This window comes from Pelobates fuscus, chromosome 7 (genome assembly GCF_036172605.1).
Source record: "Pelobates fuscus isolate aPelFus1 chromosome 7, aPelFus1.pri, whole genome shotgun sequence".
In the NCBI taxonomy this organism is placed as follows: domain Eukaryota; kingdom Metazoa; phylum Chordata; class Amphibia; order Anura; family Pelobatidae; genus Pelobates; species Pelobates fuscus.
Genome location: NC_086323.1, coordinates 140801179 through 140827256, shown reverse-complemented (window position 1 = coordinate 140827256; position 26078 = coordinate 140801179). Strand labels below are relative to the sequence as shown.

General features: G+C 38.8%; 1 protein-coding gene across 2 annotated transcripts in view; it reads left to right on the top strand.

Moving 5' to 3' along the window:
• The window catches only part of LOC134568267 (laminin subunit beta-4-like), a 148637-nt gene that overhangs the window by 3510 nt on the left and 119049 nt on the right, over nucleotides 1–26078 (top strand). The window contains exons 1-2 of one of the 2 annotated variants that reach the window (XM_063426714.1): nucleotides 5026–5255; nucleotides 24360–24462. In XM_063426714.1, coding sequence (XP_063282784.1) covers nucleotides 24408–24462 — 55 coding nt within the window. In that variant the 5' untranslated portion in view covers nucleotides 5026–5255; nucleotides 24360–24407. Of the gene's footprint in view, nucleotides 1–5025; nucleotides 5256–24359; nucleotides 24463–26078 lie in introns of those variants that run through there. The other variant, XM_063426713.1, reaches the window with a different exon arrangement.

Sequence of the window (26078 nt, the reverse complement as noted above, 5' to 3'; positions counted from 1 at the left end):
CGTTTGAGAACCTGCCATTAAGATCTGGCTGTAAAATGGAACATTTGCTCCTAGTTTAATTGACAGCTTTCCCTCCTACTTAGTTTTGTAAAGACACATTTTTTGCTGTTCTCTGCATTGTGTTGGAACTTGTAGTCTTCATCCGAGTTCCATTACAAGCAAGATTTACCTTCTTATCTTATCCCCAGCCAGCCTCCTGATTTAGTTCTACTTAAAAAGCTCCCTACAAGGTTGGAAATTGACTGGGAGATTTTATGTTTTATGTCTTTAACATGTGAATTGGAACATACAATTACATTTGTTGTTTATGTCGTTTTGCAAGATTTCCAATTTCCCAGTATGTAGTAGTTAGAGTGCTTTGACTATCAATTTAATCCAGTTGGTTTGTCCCACCGGGCATTATTATTATTGAACTGATTGGTCACCTTAAGTACAAAGACTGGTGTATTAAAGAGTGGCATTGCAAAGGATCATGTAGTCTACATGTGAATCGAATGGCCTTCACATAAGCACACCAGAGAATTCATAACATTACACTGTAATCATTAAACTGGCCCTGTCATGTTATGTTTTTGCATTAATGAAATTATTAATTGAAATATGAGTATGTGCCATGTTATAGAAAAGTATTCAATTTTAAAGTTATTGTAGTAAAAACAAAAATAAATAAAGAATGGATGATATTTTATCTACCTGCTTTATGGGTATCACTTCCTTGTAGCAGTTTACAAATGTTGGCCTCCTAATGATATTGTTGTTAAGAAGTAAGGAGTCCGCATACACCTATATTGATGATCCTTGGTGCAAACCAGATCTGTGACTGGCGACCTCTTTACATAGAATAGAAAATGTAGTTTAAAAACAGAACTGGACCTGCAACGTTTCGATCTGCAATGAGGTCTTTGTCAAGCTTGACAAAGGCCTAATGTGCACGTCCAACATTGCTGGTCCTGTTCTATTTGTCCAATAAAACTGCTTCGTTATTTACCTTGAATACCTAGACCACACTATTTTTCCAGTCTCCTAATGATAAACATATTGAGTAGGTCAGGGTTGAGGTCCTCCAAGAAGTTAACCAAATATCAAGGTTGCTGTTGGAGAAAAGAGGGAGGATTAAGCATTGGAACCTAATTTAAATTCCAACCGAGCCATGACAAGCCTTCAGAAAGAATGATCATGAAAATTGGGTATAACTTTGAAGTGAAACTTTTTAAAATTAATTATTGCTTGATAGATACAAACTCATGTCAAAATACAAAAAAAAACAGACATTTGAGAAATGTATCAATTTATTGGGATTCAGTCATCATTCTGCTGCACTCAATGCAAGAGTGGAAGCTGAAAACAGAGTTTGGTACAGTCATAACTTGTCACCTCAATGGAGCTACACAAAGAGATGCCTGAGGAGCAGAGAGTGGTTGAACCTCGACACTGACACAGTTTGCAAGCTTGATATTTTATTCCAAGTGCCATGACCACTTCAGTTTTTTGAAGTGGTTGTGGTGTTTAGAGTCTTTATGTGCGGCTGCACATACAGAGAAAATGCACATTGCTGCTAGAGATGTAACTACAACTCCGGCTGTGTCATTAGCCAGCCTGGATCAGAGTCCTGGTCTGGCAATTGTTAAATCTGTGCATGTTGGGTGTCTGTCATCAGTAGGCATAGAATACCGGTAACTGATGACAAATCGTGGCACAGCCCCTCCTTGCCTACTAAGACAGGGGAAGTAATGGGAGATAGATAGAGCTGCAGGGCAAACATTGGTATAGGATTTCAAGTAGGTTTTTACTTTATTTTTTACAGGGGAGGATGCCACATGCCAGCAAGGCTTACTTATTTATTAAAACGCTGGTTTTGGTTGGAGAAAACTTTCAGGTGTAAAACATTTGGAGTCCTGGTACAGAATTTAATTGAATGCATTTTAGAGAACTGCACGCCAATTTATATACATAATCGGTCCATTATTAATTGTATGCAATTGCTTTTAAAAAAGGATAGGTTATAAAATAAGGTATTTTTGAAACTGACAGCGTATTGAAAAAAAATAAATGAAAATACAACAAGCAAAACTAAAATACAGCCATTTTTTTTTATCATATTCTATATTTAGGATTCTTATTATATTCAAACAAAAATATAAATAAATAATAATAAATCAACTTTAGTTTAAAGCAATGTTACCAATGTACAGACATTAGATTAAAAAAAGTTGGACAGTTCTGCTACAAAATGAAAATTCCCCTGATAATGTGTAAAATTTATAATAATTTTTCATTTTTGTCCATTAGACACCTGCAGGGCAAGGAATATTATGTTGCATTGTAGTGTTGGGCTAATTGGCATATTTTAAAACTATTCATATAGATTTTGCACCGGCTTTTGCAGTTCTCACACAATCGCTCGTCGGCCATGAACAGACAAGGTCTTGTTATCGATAATAAGGTTCTTAAGGAGATGTCGCTTTGGTTCCCTGTTCCAAGTGTCATGCACTGCTTCTCTGTCTAATTCTCTGCACAAAGAATAGTTTGCCTCATTTAGGAGTCTGCATTCAGACTGAAAGTCAATGTTGAGATTAGCTGCATTGAATATGCCACCCACAGCTGGGTGGTTTCTAAAAATTACGAATTTGTGTTGGACTCTGACGCTCTGTTAACAAGTAATCAGCTTAAGCAGCTAATGAAGACCCTCATTTACCCATCAGGCCCCTATTCATTTGGGCAATACACTCTTTGTTAAACTTTGTGCTACTAGTGTCCTGCCCCCACACTCTGTAAAATTGTATTCTTCATCCTTCATTGCTTCCACAACTCAAGTCTATACATGAGATGCTATTGTAGAACATATATTACTAATAACTGCATTACTAAACCCAAACACACACACACATATATATATATATCTAGTAATAGAATTGTTAGCACTATCTAATCCAGAGCACGATTGACTGTAAAAAACTTTCAGGTAGACAAGGCCCCAATCCCTATGTGGGAAATGGAAGAGGCCCCAAACTGCTGTCAACCTGCCTGTAGAATCTTAATTCATCTCTGATTTTATCTCTTATCTACATCTAACCATCTATCTATTTACATGAAAAATTATCTGCGTCTGAACTGCATCTTCCATGTCCAATTTCTAAACAAGGCCATTGTGCAACCAATGGGAGATATGCTGAGTAAAGATTCCATTTCTAATTAGTATGACGCAAGTCAGAACATAAGCTTGCCTTAACATAACATATTAAATACATCAGAAGTGGCCAGGCTGATTTACTGATAAGCCATTCAGAAACAGATTAACAATGAAATGGTTGACAGTGCATGGAATTCCAGGCACCATAACCACTTCTAAACATTGAAGAGGTGATGGTGCCTAGAGTGTCTCTTTAAGGGGTTGCAGGTTGGTGGCCTACATGAGCCTGCCCCAACTGTGCCAGGTGAGCATTATTTGTGTGATTACATACAGTAGTCTGGAGCCTTTTTGACCTAAACAGCTTTACATTTCATCTTAGCTACTTTCTCCCAATTCATATTCAGCTGTGGCTGCACAGACCGGGCACAGAGAGCCTTTTGTACATGCTTGAGACAGGATCAGAGGCTACAGTAATATTGTATTTGTTACATTCATTGTTTTCTATTTTGTTTGCTTTTGGAGAGAGAACATAGCGAAAACCAATGTAGGCTAAAACAGGCATTTGGAGGTCAGCCAACTGTACATTTTCATCTTAATTGTTTAACTCCTTGTTAACTCTTCACAACTCACTGGGAGTAAAATGTTAATATTGCACAAAACTTTCACCCTTGGAATATATTTGAGCGCATGGATTTATAGATCTTTATAAGAACCTTTTTACATGAAAGATTTACATGTGCTGCAAAACACCTGCACATGTTTATTGTTTAAACAGGAATATTCTCTATAATATTCCCTAGCGAATGATAATTTAGTTTGCTGGGGTGAGGTGCACAGTGGAGGTAAGGCCACGGAGCTTGTTAATGTTCGCGTCCACCATTTTTCCTAAGTATGCATGCCAGGCATCATTGATGGTACATTCAGAATTTGCATCAGATGGCATGCTAGATAGCAAACCTATTTGGTCATAACAAATCCAAACAAACAAAAAAGTTGTTAGAAAATGTATATATACATGTACATATATATATATATATATATATAAATACAGGCAACCCCTGCACTCCAACGAATAAAAAGAAAACAATACCTGGTGCTCTGGTGGCTCAATTATAAACAAAGAAAAATACCGGCACTCAAGGATTTTCCAGAAGTTTACATCTCCATTTATTGTGGAAGAATAATTGACGTTTCAGCTCCTCTGATGAAAGCTCCCTAGAGGAGCTGAAACGTAGATTATTCTTCCACAATAAATGGAGATGTAAACTTCTGGAAAATCCTTGAGTGCCGGTATTTTTCTTTGTTTATATATATATATATACACACGCACACAAATAGCTTATAGGCAACTGTATAGCCACTATCACATATAAAGTACCTTTTTAAATATTTCACAAGAATGTGATTTTCTTGGCTAAAGGGCAACAGTAATCCATTGAGTGCCATGATGGAGGGATTTTGTTGCAGCATATTGCTCATTCGTTACACATCATATCTCATTTGATTTCCCGGGGCCTACGTATCTCCTCCCTCACAATTTCTGCTGTCCTTCATTCATTCATTCCCTTCCTCACCATTCACAGCATCTAACTCACATATATGAGAGGCAGTTCATATTTGCAACTAGTTGAAAGGACCATTGGCCTTTAAAAAAAACATGCAAACAGAGCATTAGAAGACAGCTCCACCGAGCAGCCAAATGAAAACCAATGCAAGGCCGACGGCTTAGTGTATGACCCACAGAGCAGAAAGAATCAGACTCCGCATTCCTGTAGCCTGGTTACCATGCACTCGCCTTTCAGACTTTGCTTTGCAGTGACAGTACCAATTTGAATAAGAATCGCTCCATTTAGGATGGGGATAGAGGGAGGGAAGACAGCCCCGTTATTTTTACCCACTGGCTCCCTCGTTGTTCGTTTGTTTTCTCTTTGCCACAGTTCTCACGCTAAAACTTATATCATATCTCTGAGCCCTGGGAGGTTAAATTCTGCACGACTCAGTCTCATCCCAGATTAGATACTGAGTTATTTTCACAGTTCTGTCTGACTTTTAATCTTTTTACGGCAAAACTTTGGGGAAGATGTAAACTTGCAAACTACAGGCGTCTCAGCGGCACACCCTCAAGGTAAAAAAACATTTACATTGATTTCAGATGAATAATTAGTATCCTTCTTTATTTATGAAGCACTAGCCTATTCCATGGCCCTATACAATGGACAGACAGAGCGTGAAATTATTTGCGCTAGTTAGGATATGCTCTGCTCATATAGTCTTGCGGTCTAAAACACAAGTCTCTGGCGTGCAAAGGTTTATGGGACTTGTAGTCCATCAATAGTTGGAATTGTTATCTGTTATAGAGTGAATGTGCAAAGCAATATGACTGGATTATCTCTTAAACTTTTAAATTTTGAAGTATGTTGTACACAGCCACCATTGCAGGTGTATACTATGGCTCAAGGCTTGTAAAACTGCACAGGCTGTACAGAGATTATCAGGATTTTTAACTAAAGTGAAAATTTACTGAAAATTCACATTGAATTTCAAATTTCATGCCAAAACACCAAACTGAAAAAAAATTCTCTAGTTCATCTATGCTTCCATTTTGCCTACTTTGGTCCTAAGGTTTTAAACTTCTTTGAATTCCCAAAAATTCTCAATTTTGCGAATAACCATGTAAATACTTCCTTCATGAAGGACTTTATACCATGTCCAAGCCAACAGAGAAATGTACCTTAACCCCGCCATATTGTCCTTCGCATGTCCACTTTATTATCTTGTAGCTTTGTTCTTCAATATTATTTTTATGATGCAGATAATGTAATGTCCATTATAAACAATTAATAACTTAATTGCTTCATTAACACTGCTGTGGTCATTTTACACTACCATCTCTTCGTTGTAATTTAAAAGATTTATTATAATATATATATATATATATCTTTTTCTCTTTGGGTAGAATTATTTATTTTTTCATAAAATGTACATTTGCCCCTCTCCAACCATTCAGCACAACTCACTCCGTTGTCGAATGTTGAAATAATTTATTAGAATTGCTACTCGAATTTTCTCAATTGACGCTCAATATTTTTGTTCTTTTGATAGTTATGGGGGAAGGCATAGTATGGTGTGCAAACGTTTTTATTTTTGAGAATTGCTGCAAATTGAAACCAAAGTATTGTTGACTTTTGTTGTCTTTTCAATTTTCCACATCAGCTACTTTGGCCTAAAATTTTTAATTCACATTGAATTCCCAACAACGCTCAAATTAGTGAATAACCCTGTTTAACTTTCCTTTCGATTATGGTACGAAGGCAAACTGATCATGTCAGTTACCTCTTCACTTCCTGGTTTTGCCAACTTTTATTTTGTTTGCCAATTAGCTGTTTAATCTTATAAAGTGCTGCGGAATAAGCTGGTCCTATTTAAATGGTGAGAATAATATATTTAAAAAAATATGGACTAACAAGAAGCTTTAAAGTTCGTTAGTGTAGGAAATTTATTTGTACCATTTTCCAGTTATTTAACTCATTATCACAAATGCACCATGTTAATGTTTTACATGTAGAAGTTAAAAACTAAAGTGAACTTAAGAAAAATGCCTCATTATTTCCCACGTGCCAAATGACGGAAAGGAAGGAAGTAACTAAACAGATGCAACTGCCAAGACAAAAGTAGAGCAATTACCTTAAAGGTCAGCATCCTTGTGATAATAATGAATTAAGCCCATTCATTAATAAGCAATGCTTCGAACAGCAGGGGATCCTGGCAACCTTTAACTGTCCATGTACTTTCTACTACTGGTCCATCAATAGACGGTGGAATCTCAATAGTCAGCCTGGTCACCTTGCACATATATTGGAAAAGGCAAGGATCCAACTACTCTTTGGAAGCATGTCACTCACAAGTTTATCAATTTAAGCCACAAACAAACTTATCATGACTTTAAACAGCTTCTGCAATAAGGACTTTTCTGCTGTCAGGCCGTTACTGAATTATAATTCCCATAAATCTCAGCAATATTGTTGTTGCCTAAGGTATCGTACCACAGTCTGTTGTGAATATATTATCTAATGGATGTATATAGCAGTATATAGACCAAATAAAAGTACATTATATGATTTCTTTTTTTAAATCCTATTTTTTCATATTTCTATAACATTTTACTATTTCAGTTTAAAAATAATTTTTTATGAAACATAATTTAATGTGCTCTCGTTGTTCAGTGTGTAAATTGCACTATTTTGGATGTTCATCTTGCAGACTGAGGGGTTTATTTATTAGACTGAAGATTGTTCAGCATTGACCTGGGAATTGCACATTTTATGACCAGTTCAATTTTTGAGTTACACTTTGGTCTAAAAACTATGCGATTCTTTAGTCATTTCTTTAATTTTCATTTTAGTAAATAAACCTCAAATCAAGATGTATTTGCTATCAGTTTGTTATATTTTAAAATAGTTTAGACGAAAGATATAACAGTTGCAGTACAGTCATTTATTTTATTCTTGTAATATCAAAGTGCTATTTAATATTTATTGTAAATAAAGTTTTATTGAGGAGCGATATACCACATGACAAAATGTAAAGTGAAAATGCAGTTTTGGTGATAATACAACAACGTATATACAACATCACATAACAGTCATTTTTATTTTATTTTATTGATAATAGTACCTTATAATCTTTATTTTATATATAAAAATTTTTTTACCCGGTTTATTGTACTTTTATTTGTAATTTTCTTTAAAATAAAATCTGACAAAAATGTAAAAACTATTTCTTTGAGGTTTATAACCAGCCACATTCACTTCATGACATACACAGAAAAAAAGCAACATTAAAATGTATATATTAACGTTTCCCCATTGAATCAAGTTTTATTTTTACAAATGTTAAACATCCACTTTAGTGTTACTACACAGAATGCAGATGGAGGGAGAAAAAAAGACAGAACAATAAAGTTTTATTATTCAAATCTCCTATTTTTTAATATGATAGGGGCAGTCAAACCAACCATTCAATGGATAACTTTAGGTAAAATGTTTACTAATTAAGCACCTTTCAATATGCATTTCTATAAACATTATTTTAGGTGGTGAGAGAGTGGCTGTCTCACCACCTAAAATAATGTTTATAGAAATGCATATTGAAAGGTTTATAGTTCAAATCCATAAGTGACACTGATAATAAAACACTTATCCTGCAGAACTGGTGAATGCATAAAATGAGGCAATAACTAATTGCCTTAATTAGCAAAACCATCTTTATTGACCCAGCCATGGCTAAGTCCTGCTGAGAAGGCGGACCTGACCATGGAATAGGCCGATCCCTGCGAAGTGTGTGGCACGCTAGGGAATCTCTTTTTCTAATCAGGGTTGTTTGTGGAGGATTGACAAAAAAATTACGAACTTTAGACCAACGTATTCAAACTAGAATAATCCACCAGCTTGTCTATTTTGGCCTGAGTACTGCAATTACAGACTTCCTCGTTTAATGAATAAATCTGATGTTGTCTGTGAAGGCTTGCATAAATAAGCGATAAATAAGCACATTAAACATTTTAGGCCTAAAGCAGTGAAGCTACTGGAAAAACCCTCTAATTGAATCATGTTGATAATTTTGTACTAAAAAAATGCAATCCTCTTATCTATTCCCAATAATTACATTTTTAGCTAAAAAAAAAACCACATCTGTCTTTAATTATATTTTCTGTGAGAGAGGCAGAGGCAGAAGAGTTGACCTTGTATAGTCAAAATTCTTTACTCAGACTGGTGAATGCAGGATTCACAGTAAAAAGGAAAAATAACTTGCTTTTTCACTGTTAAATTTTCCACTTTTCATGTGTCTACTAAATCTGAATAATCATTCCTAAGGAGGTACATTAGTTTAGGACAAGTTCTACTGTATTATTTAGTGAGTGAGGAATCACATCAGAAGAAATATTATGTAGGACTAATACAAAGTTTAACCCCTTAACGACGAGTGACGGACGAGGTCCGTCACACGGGGGAATGCGTTAATGACGAGTGACGGACCTCGTCCGTCACGCGTTAAAATTAACGCCGCGATCGCGCAGTGCCGGCGATCGCGGGGTTAATGCTGTTGCTGGGTCCCTCCGAGTCAGGGGCAGACCGGCAGCAGCAAATCCGGATATCCCAGCCCATGTGATCGCTGTGATAGCCAGTCACAGCGGTCACAATGCTGCTGGGATATCTGATCCGCCTCCCTCCACCTCGTGTGGGTTTGTGAAGTGGAGAGAGACGGATCGGTGCTACATTGTGTCCCTGATTTATTGCAGAGTTATACTTAAGTATAAAATTCACTTTTGTGGAGTTAAAAAAAAAATTAACCCTTTCCCTGCTGCTTGATCACTGCTAGCAGTGATCAATATACAGGTCACAGTACTTTACTGTGATCTATTTTTTTTTTTTTACTTTCAAGGGTTAATTTTTAGGTTTTTTGTAACCCTAAGGGGTTAAATTTTATTATTTGATTTTATTAATTTGTGATTTAGTTATTTTGGTGGGTGGAATTTAGTGGGAATTAGGGTATAAAAAAAAAAAAAAAAAAAATATATATTTTTTTTTGTTAGAGTTTTGTTAGCTGTGTTAGCTGTATTAACAATGTTTAGAAAGTATAGCGCGGAGGAGGCTTATGCCCTGTTAGCGGCAGACTCAGAGGCGACTGACACTGCCTCAGAGAGTGAAGCAGGGAGTGACGCAGGGGATGCAGGGGACATGGACTATGTGCCAGATACTGCAGGACCATCAGGAGAAATCGACGATTCCCCTAATGCTGACCATGGCGCAGATGACTGGGTACCCCCTAATAATTTTTCCCCAGACATCCCAGTGTTTACAGGCAATCCTGGCATACAGGCGGACCTGTCTGCCTATAATGCGCTGGATGTTATGCAGCTGTTCTTAGGGGATGAGATTTTTGGGGAGATAGTCACCCAGACTAATCTCTATGCGGAGCAATATCTGGCACGCAATCCAGACTCTCTTATCTCTAGGAAAGAGAGATGGTACCCAACCAGTGTGCCAGAATTTAAACAATTCTGGGCACTGACCATGTTAATGGGGCTAATTAAAAAGCCCACAATTAGGATGTATTGGGCTAAACATCCTATTTTCAATACTCCTATTTTTGCCGAGACAATGACAAGGGAAAGATATGAAGACATACTAAGATTTATGCACTTTAGTGATAACAACAAGTGCCCCCCAAAAGGTGATCCGCAGTATGATCTTCTTTACAAACTACGCCCTTTAATTGCCCACTTTAACAGTAAATTTGCCGCTATATATACCCCCAATAAAAACATTTCCATTGACGAGTCCCTAATGAAGTTTAAGGGAAGACTGGGGTTTAGACAATATATCCCATCCAAAAGATCCCGATATGGGATCAAATTTTATAAACTATGTGAAAGTGGCAGTGGCTACGTATACACCTTCCGTGTATACGAAGGAAGGGATAGCCACCTTGATCCCCCAGGTTGCCCAGATACAGTAGGGACAAGTGGAAAAATTGTCTGGGACTTAATAATGCCACTACTTAATAAAGGTTATCATCTATACATCGATAACTTTTATAATAGCATCCCACTGTTACAAATGTTGTATTGCTTCGAGACCGTGGCCTGTGGCACTATTCGGAAGAGTCGCACAGGTTTCCCAAAGGCTCTAGCGAACAAAAAAATGAAAAGGGGGGAAACAGCAGCTCTCTGCCAGAATGAACTGCTGGCACTCAAGTACAGGGATAAAAAGGATGTTTTCATCTTAACCACCATCCATGGTGAAAACACTCGGAGGGTCGCAGTTCGTGGCAGAGACGAATATAAACGGGTGCCAGTCTGCATACGGCAATATAATCGGCATATGGGGGGCGTTGACCTGTCCGATCAACTGATGCAGCCATATTTGATCATGAGAAAGACCAGGGCATGGTATAAAAAAGTGGGCATATACCTTTTGCAGATGGCAATCCACAATGCCTTTGTTATTTTTAAAAAGGCAAATGCTGGGCTGAAAAGCACTTTTCTTTCTTTCCAGTTTGAGCTAATTTCTAAGCTGCTAGAATGCCACACAAGGAGACCATCAGTGGAGCCTAGCAGAAGAATGGAGGCAGGTCACTTCTGCTTTAAGATTCCACCAACCCCTAAAAAACAAAACCCCCAGAAAAGGTGCAGGGTGTGTTACAAGAGGGGCGTAAGAGTTGAGACCAGCTATTACTGCCCTGATTGCCCCTCTCAGCCCGGCCTATGTATTGGCCATTGTTTTAAAATTTTTCACACCCAGGCCGAATAAGTAGACCAGTTTTGGGGTGTGATTTTTGGTTACCGAATCTTGGCTTTGTCTACCGTTTATCCTGTCTTCTCTGATCCTTGACCTCGGCTTGTCCTATCGTTGTTCCGTTTCTCTTTACTCCTTTGACCTCGGCTTGTACCTTGACAATTCTCTGCTTGTATAGCCCGGCCATTCTAAGGACCGGTATTACAAGTTTCTCTCTCTGTGTTCTCTCTCTTTGTGGTCTGTCTGTGTTTTGGTTTCGGAATCCATGACAGCTTTGCCCGGGACGCAGATAACTGTGTACTACCCCCGGATAAGTTTACCCCAACTATTCTGTATATGGGGGTATCATTGCACTAAGATGACATAGCTGAGCAACATATTAGGTGTTATACTGCCGTAGCACACATAAGGATAGCAAAATATACAGTAACATCTCCAAGTGTGTGTCAAAAAGGCAGAAAAAATGCTAATTGCAACTAGACTTGGTACAAACTAACAAAAAAATGATCCTACACTAAGGTTTAGAATATACCTTTTGAAATACCCTGGGGTGTCTACTTAAAGAAATGGTAGGCCTTTGTGGGGTAGTTTGAATTTAATACCTGCTAAGATGCTTGGAAATTGCACATAGGCCCAGCGTCAAAATTCAAAGTTCGGTAAAAACTGATATGGCTTGGTCTCCTATATGGCACTGTAGCTTCACAAAATAGTCCCAAAGACATACAATAGGGGTGTCATTTTACTCAGAAGACTTAGCTGAACATAATTTGGGGGGTATGAACTTAGTGGCACATGTGAAATATACAAAATGCCCAGCACAAATGCAATCCATATGTAAAAAACGCACAAAATAATTTTATACCACATACTTTGGCATCTATTGGTGAAAAAATGGGGGCATGTTAAGGCACAATATGCACCTTATGAGATACCCTGGAGTGTCTACTTTAAGAAATGGTAGGCCTTTGTGGGGTAGTTTGAATTTAAAACATGCTAAGATGCTTGGAAATTGCACATAGGCCCAGCGTCAAAATTCAAAGTTCGGTAAAAACTGATATGGCTTGGTCTCCTATATGGCACTGTAGCTTCACAAAATAGTCCCAAAGACATACAATAGGGGTGTCATTTTACTCAGAAGACTTAGCTGAACATAATTTGGGGGGTATGAACTTAGTGGCACATGTGAAATATACAAAATGCCCAGCACAAATGCAATCCATATGTAAAAAACGCACAAAATAATTTTATACCACATACTTTGGCATCTATTGGTGAAAAAATGGGGGCATGTTAAGGCACAATATGCACCTTATGAGATACCCTGGAGTGTCTACTTTAAGAAATGGTAGGCCTTTGTGGGGTAGTTTGAATTTAAAACATGCTAAGATGCTTGGAAATTGCACATAGGCCCAGCGTCAAAATTCAAAGTTCGGTAAAAACTGATATGGCTTGGTCTCCTATATGGCACTGTAGCTTCACAAAATAGTCCCAAAGACATACAATAGGGGTGTCATTTTACTCAGAAGACTTAGCTGAACATAATTTGGGGGGTATGAACTTAGTGGCACATGTGAAATATACAAAATGCCCAGCACAAATGCAATCCATATGTAAAAAACGCACAAAATAATTTTATACCACATACTTTGGCATCTATTGGTGAAAAAATGGGGGCATGTTAAGGCACAATATGCACCTTATGAGATACCCTGGAGTGTCTACTTTTACAAATGGTAGGCCTTTGTGGGTTTTTTTTGAACAGTCAAACTGTTATAATACCCCAAATGGAAGCATAGGCTCATTAAATCCGTCTCTCAAAATTCTACTGTGAGTACTGAAAAGGACAGGTCTCCTATATGGCACTGTAGCTTCACGAACTAGTGCCAAAGACATACAATGGGGGTGTCATTTTACTCAGAAGACTTAGCTGAACATAATTTGGGGGGTTTGAACTTAGTGGCACATGTGAAATATACAAAATGCCCAGCACAAATGCAATCCATATGTAAAAAACGCACAAAATTATTTTTTACCACATACTTTGGCATCTATTGGTGAAAAAATGGGGGCATGTTAAGGCACAATATGCACCTTATGAGATACCCTGGAGTGTCTACTTTTACAAATGGTAGGCCTTTGTGGGTTTTTTTTGAACAGTCAAACTGTTATAATACCCCAAATGGAAGCATAGGCTCATTAAATCCGTCTCTCAAAATTCTACTGTGAGTACTGAAAAGGACAGGTCTCCTATATGGCACTATATAGCAGTATATAGACCAAATAAAAGTACATTATATGATTTCTTTTTTTAAATCCTATTTTTTCATATTTCTATAACATTTTACTATTTCAGTTTAAAAATAATTTTTTATGAAACATAATTTAATGTGCTCTCGTTGTTCAGTGTGTAAATTGCACTATTTTGGATGTTCATCTTGCAGACTGAGGGGTTTATTTATTAGACTGAAGATTGTTCAGCATTGACCTGGGAATTGCACATTTTATGACCAGTTCAATTTTTGAGTTACACTTTGGTCTAAAAACTATGCGATTCTTTAGTCATTTCTTTAATTTTCATTTTAGTAAATAAACCTCAAATCAAGATGTATTTGCTATCAGTTTGTTATATTTTAAAATAGTTTAGACGAAAGATATAACAGTTGCAGTACAGTCATTTATTTTATTCTTGTAATATCAAAGTGCTATTTAATATTTATTGTAAATAAAGTTTTATTGAGGAGCGATATACCACATGACAAAATGTAAAGTGAAAATGCAGTTTTGGTGATAATACAACAACGTATATACAACATCACATAACAGTCATTTTTATTTTATTTTATTGATAATAGTACCTTATAATCTTTATTTTATATATAAAAAATTTTTTACCCGGTTTATTGTACTTTTATTTGTAATTTTCTTTAAAATAAAATCTGACAAAAATGTAAAAACTATTTCTTTGAGGTTTATAACCAGCCACATTCACTTCATGACATACACAGAAAAAAAGCAACATTAAAATGTATATATTAACGTTTCCCCATTGAATCAAGTTTTATTTTTACAAATGTTAAACATCCACTTTAGTGTTACTACACAGAATGCAGATGGAGGGAGAAAAAAAGACAGAACAATAAAGTTTTATTATTCAAATCTCCTATTTTTTAATATGATAGGGGCAGTCAAACCAACCATTCAATGGATAACTTTAGGTAAAATGTTTACTAATTAAGCACCTTTCAATATGCATTTCTATAAACATTATTTTAGGTGGTGAGAGAGTGGCTGTCTCACCACCTAAAATAATGTTTATAGAAATGCATATTGAAAGGTTTATAGTTCAAATCCATAAGTGACACTGATAATAAAACACTTATCCTGCAGAACTGGTGAATGCATAAAATGAGGCAATAACTAATTGCCTTAATTAGCAAAACCATCTTTATTGACCCAGCCATGGCTAAGTCCTGCTGAGAAGGCGGACCTGACCATGGAATAGGCCGATCCCTGCGAAGTGTGTGGCACGCTAGGGAATCTCTTTTTCTAATCAGGGTTGTTTGTGGAGGATTGACAAAAAAATTACGAACTTTAGACCAACGTATTCAAACTAGAATAATCCACCAGCTTGTCTATTTTGGCCTGAGTACTGCAATTACAGACTTCCTCGTTTAATGAATAAATCTGATGTTGTCTGTGAAGGCTTGCATAAATAAGCGATAAATAAGCACATTAAACATTTTAGGCCTAAAGCAGTGAAGCTACTGGAAAAACCCTCTAATTGAATCATGTTGATAATTTTGTACTAAAAAAATGCAATCCTCTTATCTATTCCCAATAATTACATTTTTAGCTAAAAAAAAAACCACATCTGTCTTTAATTATATTTTCTGTGAGAGAGGCAGAGGCAGAAGAGTTGACCTTGTATAGTCAAAATTCTTTACTCAGACTGGTGAATGCAGGATTCACAGTAAAAAGGAAAAATAACTTGCTTTTTCACTGTTAAATTTTCCACTTTTCATGTGTCTACTAAATCTGAATAATCATTCCTAAGGAGGTACATTAGTTTAGGACAAGTTCTACTGTATTATTTAGTGAGTGAGGAATCACATCAGAAGAAATATTATGTAGGACTAATACAAAGTTTAACCCCTTAACGACGAGTGACGGACGAGGTCCGTCACACGGGGGAATGCGTTAATGACGAGTGACGGACCTCGTCCGTCACGCGTTAAAATTAACGCCGCGATCGCGCAGTGCCGGCGATCGCGGGGTTAATGCTGTTGCTGGGTCCCTCCGAGTCAGGGGCAGACCGGCAGCAGCAAATCCGGATATCCCAGCCCATGTGATCGCTGTGATAGCCAGTCACAGCGGTCACAATGCTGCTGGGATATCTGATCCGCCTCCCTCCACCTCGTGTGGGTTTGTGAAGTGGAGAGAGACGGATCGGTGCTACATTGTGTCCCTGATTTATTGCAGAGTTATACTTAAGTATAAAATTCACTTTTGTGGAGTTAAAAAAAAAATTAACCCTTTCCCTGCTGCTTGATCACTGCTAGCAGTGATCAATATACAGGTCACAGTACTTTACTGTGATCTATTTTTTTTTTTTTACTTTCAAGGGTTAATTTTTAGGTTTTTTGTAACCCTAAGGGGTTAAATTTTATTATTTGATTTTATTAATTTGTGATTTAGTTATTTTGGTGGGTGGAATTTAGTGGGAATTAGGGTATAAAAAAAAAAAAAAAAAAAATATATATTTTTTTTTTGTTAGAGTTTTGTTAGCTGTGTTAGCTGTATTAACAATGTTTAGAAAGTATAGCGCGGAGGAGGCTTATGCCCTGTTAGCGGCAGACTCAGAGGCGACTGACACTGCCTCAGAGAGTGAAGCAGGGAGTGACGCAGGGGATGCAGGGGACATGGACTATGTGCCAGATACTGCAGGACCATCAGGAGAAATCGACGATTCCCCTAATGCTGACCATGGCGCAGATGACTGGGTACCCCCTAATAATTTTTCCCCAGACATCCCAGTGTTTACAGGCAATCCTGGCATACAGGCGGACCTGTCTGCCTATAATGCGCTGGATGTTATGCAGCTGTTCTTAGGGGATGAGATTTTTGGGGAGATAGTCACCCAGACTAATCTCTATGCGGAGCAATATCTGGCACGCAATCCAGACTCTCTTATCTCTAGGAAAGAGAGATGGTACCCAACCAGTGTGCCAGAATTTAAACAATTCTGGGCACTGACCATGTTAATGGGGCTAATTAAAAAGCCCACAATTAGGATGTATTGGGCTAAACATCCTATTTTCAATACTCCTATTTTTGCCGAGACAATGACAAGGGAAAGATATGAAGACATACTAAGATTTATGCACTTTAGTGATAACAACAAGTGCCCCCCAAAAGGTGATCCGCAGTATGATCTTCTTTACAAACTACGCCCTTTAATTGCCCACTTTAACAGTAAATTTGCCGCTATATATACCCCCAATAAAAACATTTCCATTGACGAGTCCCTAATGAAGTTTAAGGGAAGACTGGGGTTTAGACAATATATCCCATCCAAAAGATCCCGATATGGGATCAAATTTTATAAACTATGTGAAAGTGGCAGTGGCTACGTATACACCTTCCGTGTATACGAAGGAAGGGATAGCCACCTTGATCCCCCAGGTTGCCCAGATACAGTAGGGACAAGTGGAAAAATTGTCTGGGACTTAATAATGCCACTACTTAATAAAGGTTATCATCTATACATCGATAACTTTTATAATAGCATCCCACTGTTACAAATGTTGTATTGCTTCGAGACCGTGGCCTGTGGCACTATTCGGAAGAGTCGCACAGGTTTCCCAAAGGCTCTAGCGAACAAAAAAATGAAAAGGGGGGAAACAGCAGCTCTCTGCCAGAATGAACTGCTGGCACTCAAGTACAGGGATAAAAAGGATGTTTTCATCTTAACCACCATCCATGGTGAAAACACTCGGAGGGTCGCAGTTCGTGGCAGAGACGAATATAAACGGGTGCCAGTCTGCATACGGCAATATAATCGGCATATGGGGGGCGTTGACCTGTCCGATCAACTGATGCAGCCATATTTGATCATGAGAAAGACCAGGGCATGGTATAAAAAAGTGGGCATATACCTTTTGCAGATGGCAATCCACAATGCCTTTGTTATTTTTAAAAAGGCAAATGCTGGGCTGAAAAGCACTTTTCTTTCTTTCCAGTTTGAGCTAATTTCTAAGCTGCTAGAATGCCACACAAGGAGACCATCAGTGGAGCCTAGCAGAAGAATGGAGGCAGGTCACTTCTGCTTTAAGATTCCACCAACCCCTAAAAAACAAAACCCCCAGAAAAGGTGCAGGGTGTGTTACAAGAGGGGCGTAAGAGTTGAGACCAGCTATTACTGCCCTGATTGCCCCTCTCAGCCCGGCCTATGTATTGGCCATTGTTTTAAAATTTTTCACACCCAGGCCGAATAAGTAGACCAGTTTTGGGGTGTGATTTTTGGTTACCGAATCTTGGCTTTGTCTACCGTTTATCCTGTCTTCTCTGATCCTTGACCTCGGCTTGTCCTATCGTTGTTCCGTTTCTCTTTACTCCTTTGACCTCGGCTTGTACCTTGACAATTCTCTGCTTGTATAGCCCGGCCATTCTAAGGACCGGTATTACAAGTTTCTCTCTCTGTGTTCTCTCTCTTTGTGGTCTGTCTGTGTTTTGGTTTCGGAATCCATGACAGCTTTGCCCGGGACGCAGATAACTGTGTACTACCCCCGGATAAGTTTACCCCAACTATTCTGTATATGGGGGTATCATTGCACTAAGATGACATAGCTGAGCAACATATTAGGTGTTATACTGCCGTAGCACACATAAGGATAGCAAAATATACAGTAACATCTCCAAGTGTGTGTCAAAAAGGCAGAAAAAATGCTAATTGCAACTAGACTTGGTACAAACTAACAAAAAAATGATCCTACACTAAGGTTTAGAATATACCTTTTGAAATACCCTGGGGTGTCTACTTAAAGAAATGGTAGGCCTTTGTGGGGTAGTTTGAATTTAATACCTGCTAAGATGCTTGGAAATTGCACATAGGCCCAGCGTCAAAATTCAAAGTTCGGTAAAAACTGATATGGCTTGGTCTCCTATATGGCACTGTAGCTTCACAAAATAGTCCCAAAGACATACAATAGGGGTGTCATTTTACTCAGAAGACTTAGCTGAACATAATTTGGGGGGTATGAACTTAGTGGCACATGTGAAATATACAAAATGCCCAGCACAAATGCAATCCATATGTAAAAAACGCACAAAATAATTTTATACCACATACTTTGGCATCTATTGGTGAAAAAATGGGGGCATGTTAAGGCACAATATGCACCTTATGAGATACCCTGGAGTGTCTACTTTAAGAAATGGTAGGCCTTTGTGGGGTAGTTTGAATTTAAAACATGCTAAGATGCTTGGAAATTGCACATAGGCCCAGCGTCAAAATTCAAAGTTCGGTAAAAACTGATATGGCTTGGTCTCCTATATGGCACTGTAGCTTCACAAAATAGTCCCAAAGACATACAATAGGGGTGTCATTTTACTCAGAAGACTTAGCTGAACATAATTTGGGGGGTATGAACTTAGTGGCACATGTGAAATATACAAAATGCCCAGCACAAATGCAATCCATATGTAAAAAACGCACAAAATAATTTTATACCACATACTTTGGCATCTATTGGTGAAAAAATGGGGGCATGTTAAGGCACAATATGCACCTTATGAGATACCCTGGAGTGTCTACTTTAAGAAATGGTAGGCCTTTGTGGGGTAGTTTGAATTTAAAACATGCTAAGATGCTTGGAAATTGCACATAGGCCCAGCGTCAAAATTCAAAGTTCGGTAAAAACTGATATGGCTTGGTCTCCTATATGGCACTGTAGCTTCACAAAATAGTCCCAAAGACATACAATAGGGGTGTCATTTTACTCAGAAGACTTAGCTGAACATAATTTGGGGGGTATGAACTTAGTGGCACATGTGAAATATACAAAATGCCCAGCACAAATGCAATCCATATGTAAAAAACGCACAAAATAATTTTATACCACATACTTTGGCATCTATTGGTGAAAAAATGGGGGCATGTTAAGGCACAATATGCACCTTATGAGATACCCTGGAGTGTCTACTTTTACAAATGGTAGGCCTTTGTGGGTTTTTTTTGAACAGTCAAACTGTTATAATACCCCAAATGGAAGCATAGGCTCATTAAATCCGTCTCTCAAAATTCTACTGTGAGTACTGAAAAGGACAGGTCTCCTATATGGCACTGTAGCTTCACGAACTAGTGCCAAAGACATACAATGGGGGTGTCATTTTACTCAGAAGACTTAGCTGAACATAATTTGGGGGGTTTGAACTTAGTGGCACATGTGAAATATACAAAATGCCCAGCACAAATGCAATCCATATGTAAAAAACGCACAAAATTATTTTTTACCACATACTTTGGCATCTATTGGTGAAAAAATGGGGGCATGTTAAGGCACAATATGCACCTTATGAGATACCCTGGAGTGTCTACTTTTACAAATGGTAGGCCTTTGTGGGTTTTTTTTGAACAGTCAAACTGTTATAATACCCCAAATGGAAGCATAGGCTCATTAAATCCGTCTCTCAAAATTCTACTGTGAGTACTGAAAAGGACAGGTCTCCTATATGGCACTGTAGCTTCACGAACTAGTGCCAGAGACATACAATGGGGGTGTCATTTTACTCAGAAGACTTAGCTGAACATAATTTGGGGGGTTTGAACTTAGTGGCACATGTGAAATATACAAAATGCCCAGCACAAATGCAATCCATATGTAAAAAACGCACAAAATTATTTTTTACCACATACTTTGGCATCTATTGGTGAAAAAATGGGGGCATGTTAAGGCACAATATGCACCTTATGAGATACCCTGGAGTGTCTACTTTTACAAATGGTAGGCCTTTGTGGGTTTTTTTTGAACAGTCAAACTGTTATAATACCCCAAATGGAAGCATAGGCTCATTAAATCCGTCTCTCAAAATTCTACTGTGAGTACAGAAAAGGACAGGTCTCCTTTATGGCACTGTAGCTTCACGAACTAGTGCCAAAGACATACAATGGGGGTGTCATTTTACTCAGAAGACTTAGCTGAACATAATTTGGGGGGTTTGAACTTAGTGGCACATGTGAAATATACAAAATGCCCAGCACAAATGCAATCCATATGTAAAAAGTGCACAAAATTATTTTATACCACATACTTTGGCAACTATTGGTGAAAAAATGGGGGCATGTTAAGGCACAATATGCACCTTATGAGATACCCTGGAGTGTCTACTTTTACAAATGGTAGGCCTTTGTGGGTTTTTTTTGAACAGTCAAACTGTTATAATACCCCAAATGGAAGCATAGGCTCATTAAATCCGTCTCTCAAAATTCTACTGTGAATACTGAAAAGGACAGGTCTCCTATATGGCACTGTAGCTTCACGAACTAGTGCCAAAGACATACAATGGGGGTGTCATTTTACTCAGAAGACTTAGCTGAACATAATTTGGGGGGTTTGAACTTAGTGGCACATGTGAAATATACAAAATGCCCAGCACAAATGCAATCCATATGTAAAAAATGCACAAAATTATTTTTTACCACATACTTTGGCATGTATTGGTAAAAAAATGGGGGCATGTTAAGGCACAATATGCACCTTATGAGATACCCTGGAGTGTCTACTTTTACAAATGGTAGGCCTTTGGGGTTTTTTTTCGAACAGACAGACTGTTATAATACCCCAAATGGAAGCATAGGCTCATTAAATCCGTCTCTCAAAATTCTACTGTGAATACTGAAAAGGACAGGTCTCCTATATGGCACTGTAGCTTCACGAAATAGTGCCAAAGACATACAATGGGGGTACCGTTGTACTCAGCAGAAGTAACTGAACACATAATAAAACTTTGTACAGGAATAGCACACACCAACTTTACAAAATACACATGAGAAGTTCTTTGTTATAAGTTTGTGTGCGAAAACCCCCAAAAAACACAATTTTACTCCAATATTTAGCAGAGGTTGGCGGTAAAATGGCTACGTAGAAAGTGTCAAAACAACCTTAGGTAAATAGCCTGGGGTGTCTACTTTATATAAATATATACTTTTGTGTGGCAATTTTGTTTTCTTTTATGGCTATTAGGCTTACAAGACAAACATACCAAATTCTAAAATCGCTCCACATAAAAAGTGTATTTTACTCCTTGTGCTTTGTGACCTGTAACTACCAAAAAAAAACTGAAAATCCCAGACACATTATATATTCTGTAATTCAGAACAACTAAATGAATTTATTTTTAATTACTTTCCTTAACCTGCACTAATTATGTACACATTATTATGGCAAAAACTGTAAAAAAAACACACAAAAATTCATTTTTTTGCATATTTCTGTATTTTTTTAATAATAAATAAGCATTTATATATATATGTGTTACATCAAATTAAAGCCCTTTCTGTATATCAAAACGGTATATAATATGTGTCGGTGCAATGAATAAGTAAAAAGCAAATTGCAGTTGAACGCAAATAGCAAAAAATGCAAAAAATGCCGTTGTCATTAAGTGAAAGACAAGCTTCTGAAGCTCTGTCCTTAAGGGGTTAAAGATTGTCAGGTGTATATGTGGATACAATTAGTTAATCAGTATTTTAATTTATGATTGATATGTCCCCTCAGGGATCCACAATACTACTGTGGTTATTGAGACCTTCCTAAAAGCTATACACTGCCCAAACCACAAATGTTGAGAAGTTTAAAAGATCAAGTTTCTACCACAATTACTGTCAGAAATGCCTTTAAGAAGCCTCAAGCTATTTAATATGTCTTGTGCCTTGGTTTAAGTGTTTTTTTGGTTCTGTTAAAGGACCACTATAGTGCCAGGAAAACAAACTTGTTTTCCTGGCACTATAGGGTCTTTGGTTCCCCCCCCCCCCACCCTCAGGGCTCCCCTCCTGCCGGGCTGAAGGGGGAGGAAGGGGTTAAATTCTTACCTTTCTCCAGCGCCGGGCTCCCTCAGCGCTGGGGACTCTCCTCCCTCTTCTGACGTCATCCGCCGAATGCGCATGCGCGGCAGGAGCCAAGCGCCCATACAATCAGTCCATAGGAAAGCATTTCTCAATGCTTTCCTATGGACGATGGCGTCTTCTCACTGTGAAAATCACAGTGAGAAGCGCGGAAGCGCCTCTAGCGGCTGTCAATGAGACAGCCACTAGAGGCTGGTTTAACCCTATTGTAAACATAGCAGTTTCTCTGAAACTGCTATGTTTATAGCTGCAGAGTTAACCCTAGATGGATCTGGCACCCAGACCACTTAATTGAGCTGAAGTGGTCTGTGAGCCTATAGTGGTCCTTTAAGCATACACTTGAGTTGACTTTGTAGGTTCTGTTTAAAGAAACAGTCTAAAAATCTAAAGCACTTTAGCTTACTCGGGTGATTTATGTGAGAAGAGTGTGTACTCTTTTTAATTTTACAAAAAGTGCAAATTTCAATAGGAACTGAAATTTTTATAAATGAACCTTGTTACACCCCCATGTTGTCAATCAGACAATAGGTCCTGTTACTTCCTGGTTTGCTTAGCTCAATGGAGCTTAAGTCAAGAGACAGGTGAATTGGTTAGAGCACCTGCCTTGCAAAGAGTTCCTATTGAGCTGCATTAGGAAGTCTGTGATTGGACAGCCACAGAAAGTCTGGGTGGGGTTAGAATGGGACGGCTTACAAAAGCAGCAGACGAGATCTGCAATAATTGCAGTGGGCTTTATTAACTGCATGCATGTTTTCATTGGAATATATCTACTAATCAATTATTTTTTAATATTTACATTTGTGCAGTGATGTGCCCCTTTAATATAGAGTGGCTTCACATGAAGATGGATTAGGTCTATTTAATACACAATAGGTTGATATATAAGCGTTTCTCTTTACTAGTATATATACCAGGCAACCTTCGGTACCCCAGATGTTGTGGACTACACCTCCTAATACTTTGCCAGCATTATAGAAGTGACAGTGTTATGGGAGATGTAGTCCACAACATCTGGGGTGCAGAAAGTTGCCTACCCCTGAGTCAATGACTTGATACAAGTGTGTTTAGGCTCTGCGGTACATAATAACATAAGTATGGCTAGTAATCCTATTTTATGTATAATGGTTTCATATGCAGTCAATATGTGTTTCATGTCTTAAAGTGGCACTGTCACTGGTTGGGGACATTGACGAATTTGCAAAGTCAACTGATGCTGACACAACCGCTGGGGTCCGGTTGCCGAGGGGGACAGGTAAAGGTAAGTTTACATACCTAAACCTGTCCCTCATGGGCGCTGCCATCTTGGTCCAGCATTGGTCCTCCTCGGAGATGACGTCACTGCTGTACTTTCCAGCATGTGCAAGATTACAGCATTTAGGTCCATGGGGATCCATGGGATTTTCCATAAACACAGCCAATTCTCTGTAGCCATCACTCTGCCTTGTGTCAAAGACTTTTAGGTGGAAGAGAAATACAGAGACAGAGTAGTCCCTATTTGTCTCTCTATATCTCTTGACTGGGTTGGAATTTCAGTGAAATCCCAACACAGTCAATGTGAGTATTTCATATAGATTCTATTTTTATGAAATACCCATTTTTCAGGAGGGACGACAGTGCTCTTTTAATGTACAATGAGGTCATATAAGTGGTTTGGTTCCATAATGGACTCATAAAGGCATGTTGTTCTGTTTAGTAAATTGTGTTGATAGGTGTGTGTATGTATGATGTATTCCCTTTTGTACATTTTTTTTGGTTCATTTTTAGGATTATGTACATGCTGATTTGTTTTTTATTGGTTTCTATTTTTTAGGAAACGCACATTTGGGACTTATATTTGGTAGAGGTCACAGAGTGATAGATGACTACCCAGAAGTCCAAGTGGGCATACAGGCTCCTGACCATCATTCTAGCAGGTATGTGGCCACTCAGTCTTTGTATACTTGGATTGACCATCCTGTTGCATATTATTAAGTTGAATACCTGGTTTAGGAGTGCTTTACACACACCACTTAATGATCAATATTACTGAAATTAAGTTCATTCATCTGGATAAAACATCCCTTGCTGTCAGTGTGAGAAGCACATTATAGCTAAAGTAGTCACCATAACTCAGACTGGGATATTCAGGGGTAAAGCAGAAACAATGTATTTAAAGTGGTTTCGTTCCTCACATTACAGAATGTATCAGGGTGATTAATACCGTATTTATCGGCGTATAACACGCACTTTTCCCCCCTGAAAATAGGGGGGAAATCGTGGGTGCGTGTTATACGCCGATATCCCATAATTACTTACCTGTCTTGAAGCGCTGGCCGGTGTTCAGCACGCACCGCGGTACTGGAACTTCAATTTCAGGTTCCGGTTTCCGGTGGGACTGAAAGGAAGTGTGCACACTATTGTGTGCACACTTCCTTTCAGTCCCGCTGGAAACCGGAACCTGAAATTGAAGTTCCTGTACCGCGGTGCGCGCTGTGAAGCCGGCCCACGCTCAAGACAGGTAAGTAATGATGGGACAAGGGAAAGTGCATGGGAGGGGAAGGGGGGAGAATACTATGGGAGGGGAAGGGGGGACAATACTATGGGAGGGGAAGGGGGGAGAATACTATGGGAGGGGAAGGGGGGAGAATACTATGGGAGGGGAAGGGGGAGAATACTATGGGAGGGGAAGGGGGGACAATACTATGGGAGGGGAAGGGAGACAATACTATGGGAGGGGAAGGGGGGGAGAATACTATGGGAGGGGAAGGGGGGGAGAATACTATGGGAGGGGAAGGGGGGGAATACTATGGGAGGGGAAGGGGGGAGAGTACTATGGGAGGGGAAGGGGGGAGAATACTATGGGAGGGGAAGGGGGGAGAATACTATGGGAAGGAAGGGGGGAGAATACTATGGGAAGGAAGGGGGGAGAATACTATGGGAGGGGAAGGGGGGAGAATACTATGGGAGGGAAGGGGGGAGAATACTATGGGAGGGGGGGAGAATACTATGGAAAGGGGGGGAGAATACTGTGGAAAGGGGGGACACTATGGGATGAGAGGGGGGACACTATGGGATGAGGGGGGAACACTATGGGAGGGGGTGGAGAATACTATGGTAGGGGGGGGAGAATACTATGGAAAGTGGGGAGAATACTATGGAAAGGGGGGAGAATACTATGGAAAGGGGGGAACGACACTATGGGATGAGGGGGGGGGATACTATGGGAGGGGGGGAAATTTCCTGGAATTTCCTTCTAAAAATGAGGTGCGTGTTATACGCCGGTGCGTGTTATACGCCGATAAATACGGTAATTTTTCAAGTATATATGACTTGCATACAGGGCCAGATTAAGAGCCCAGTGGGCTTGGTGCTGACAATTCTGATGGGCCTAATTACAAAATCTTATTGACCAAAAACACTAAAACAGCCCTACCTCCCAAGCGTCGTGTATCTGATGGAGATGGTGCTGAAGGGAACATCATAGGATGCAGCTATGAGAAAACACATACCCTATGCTAATCTCACGCTTTCATCTTTCAAGTAAATCCAT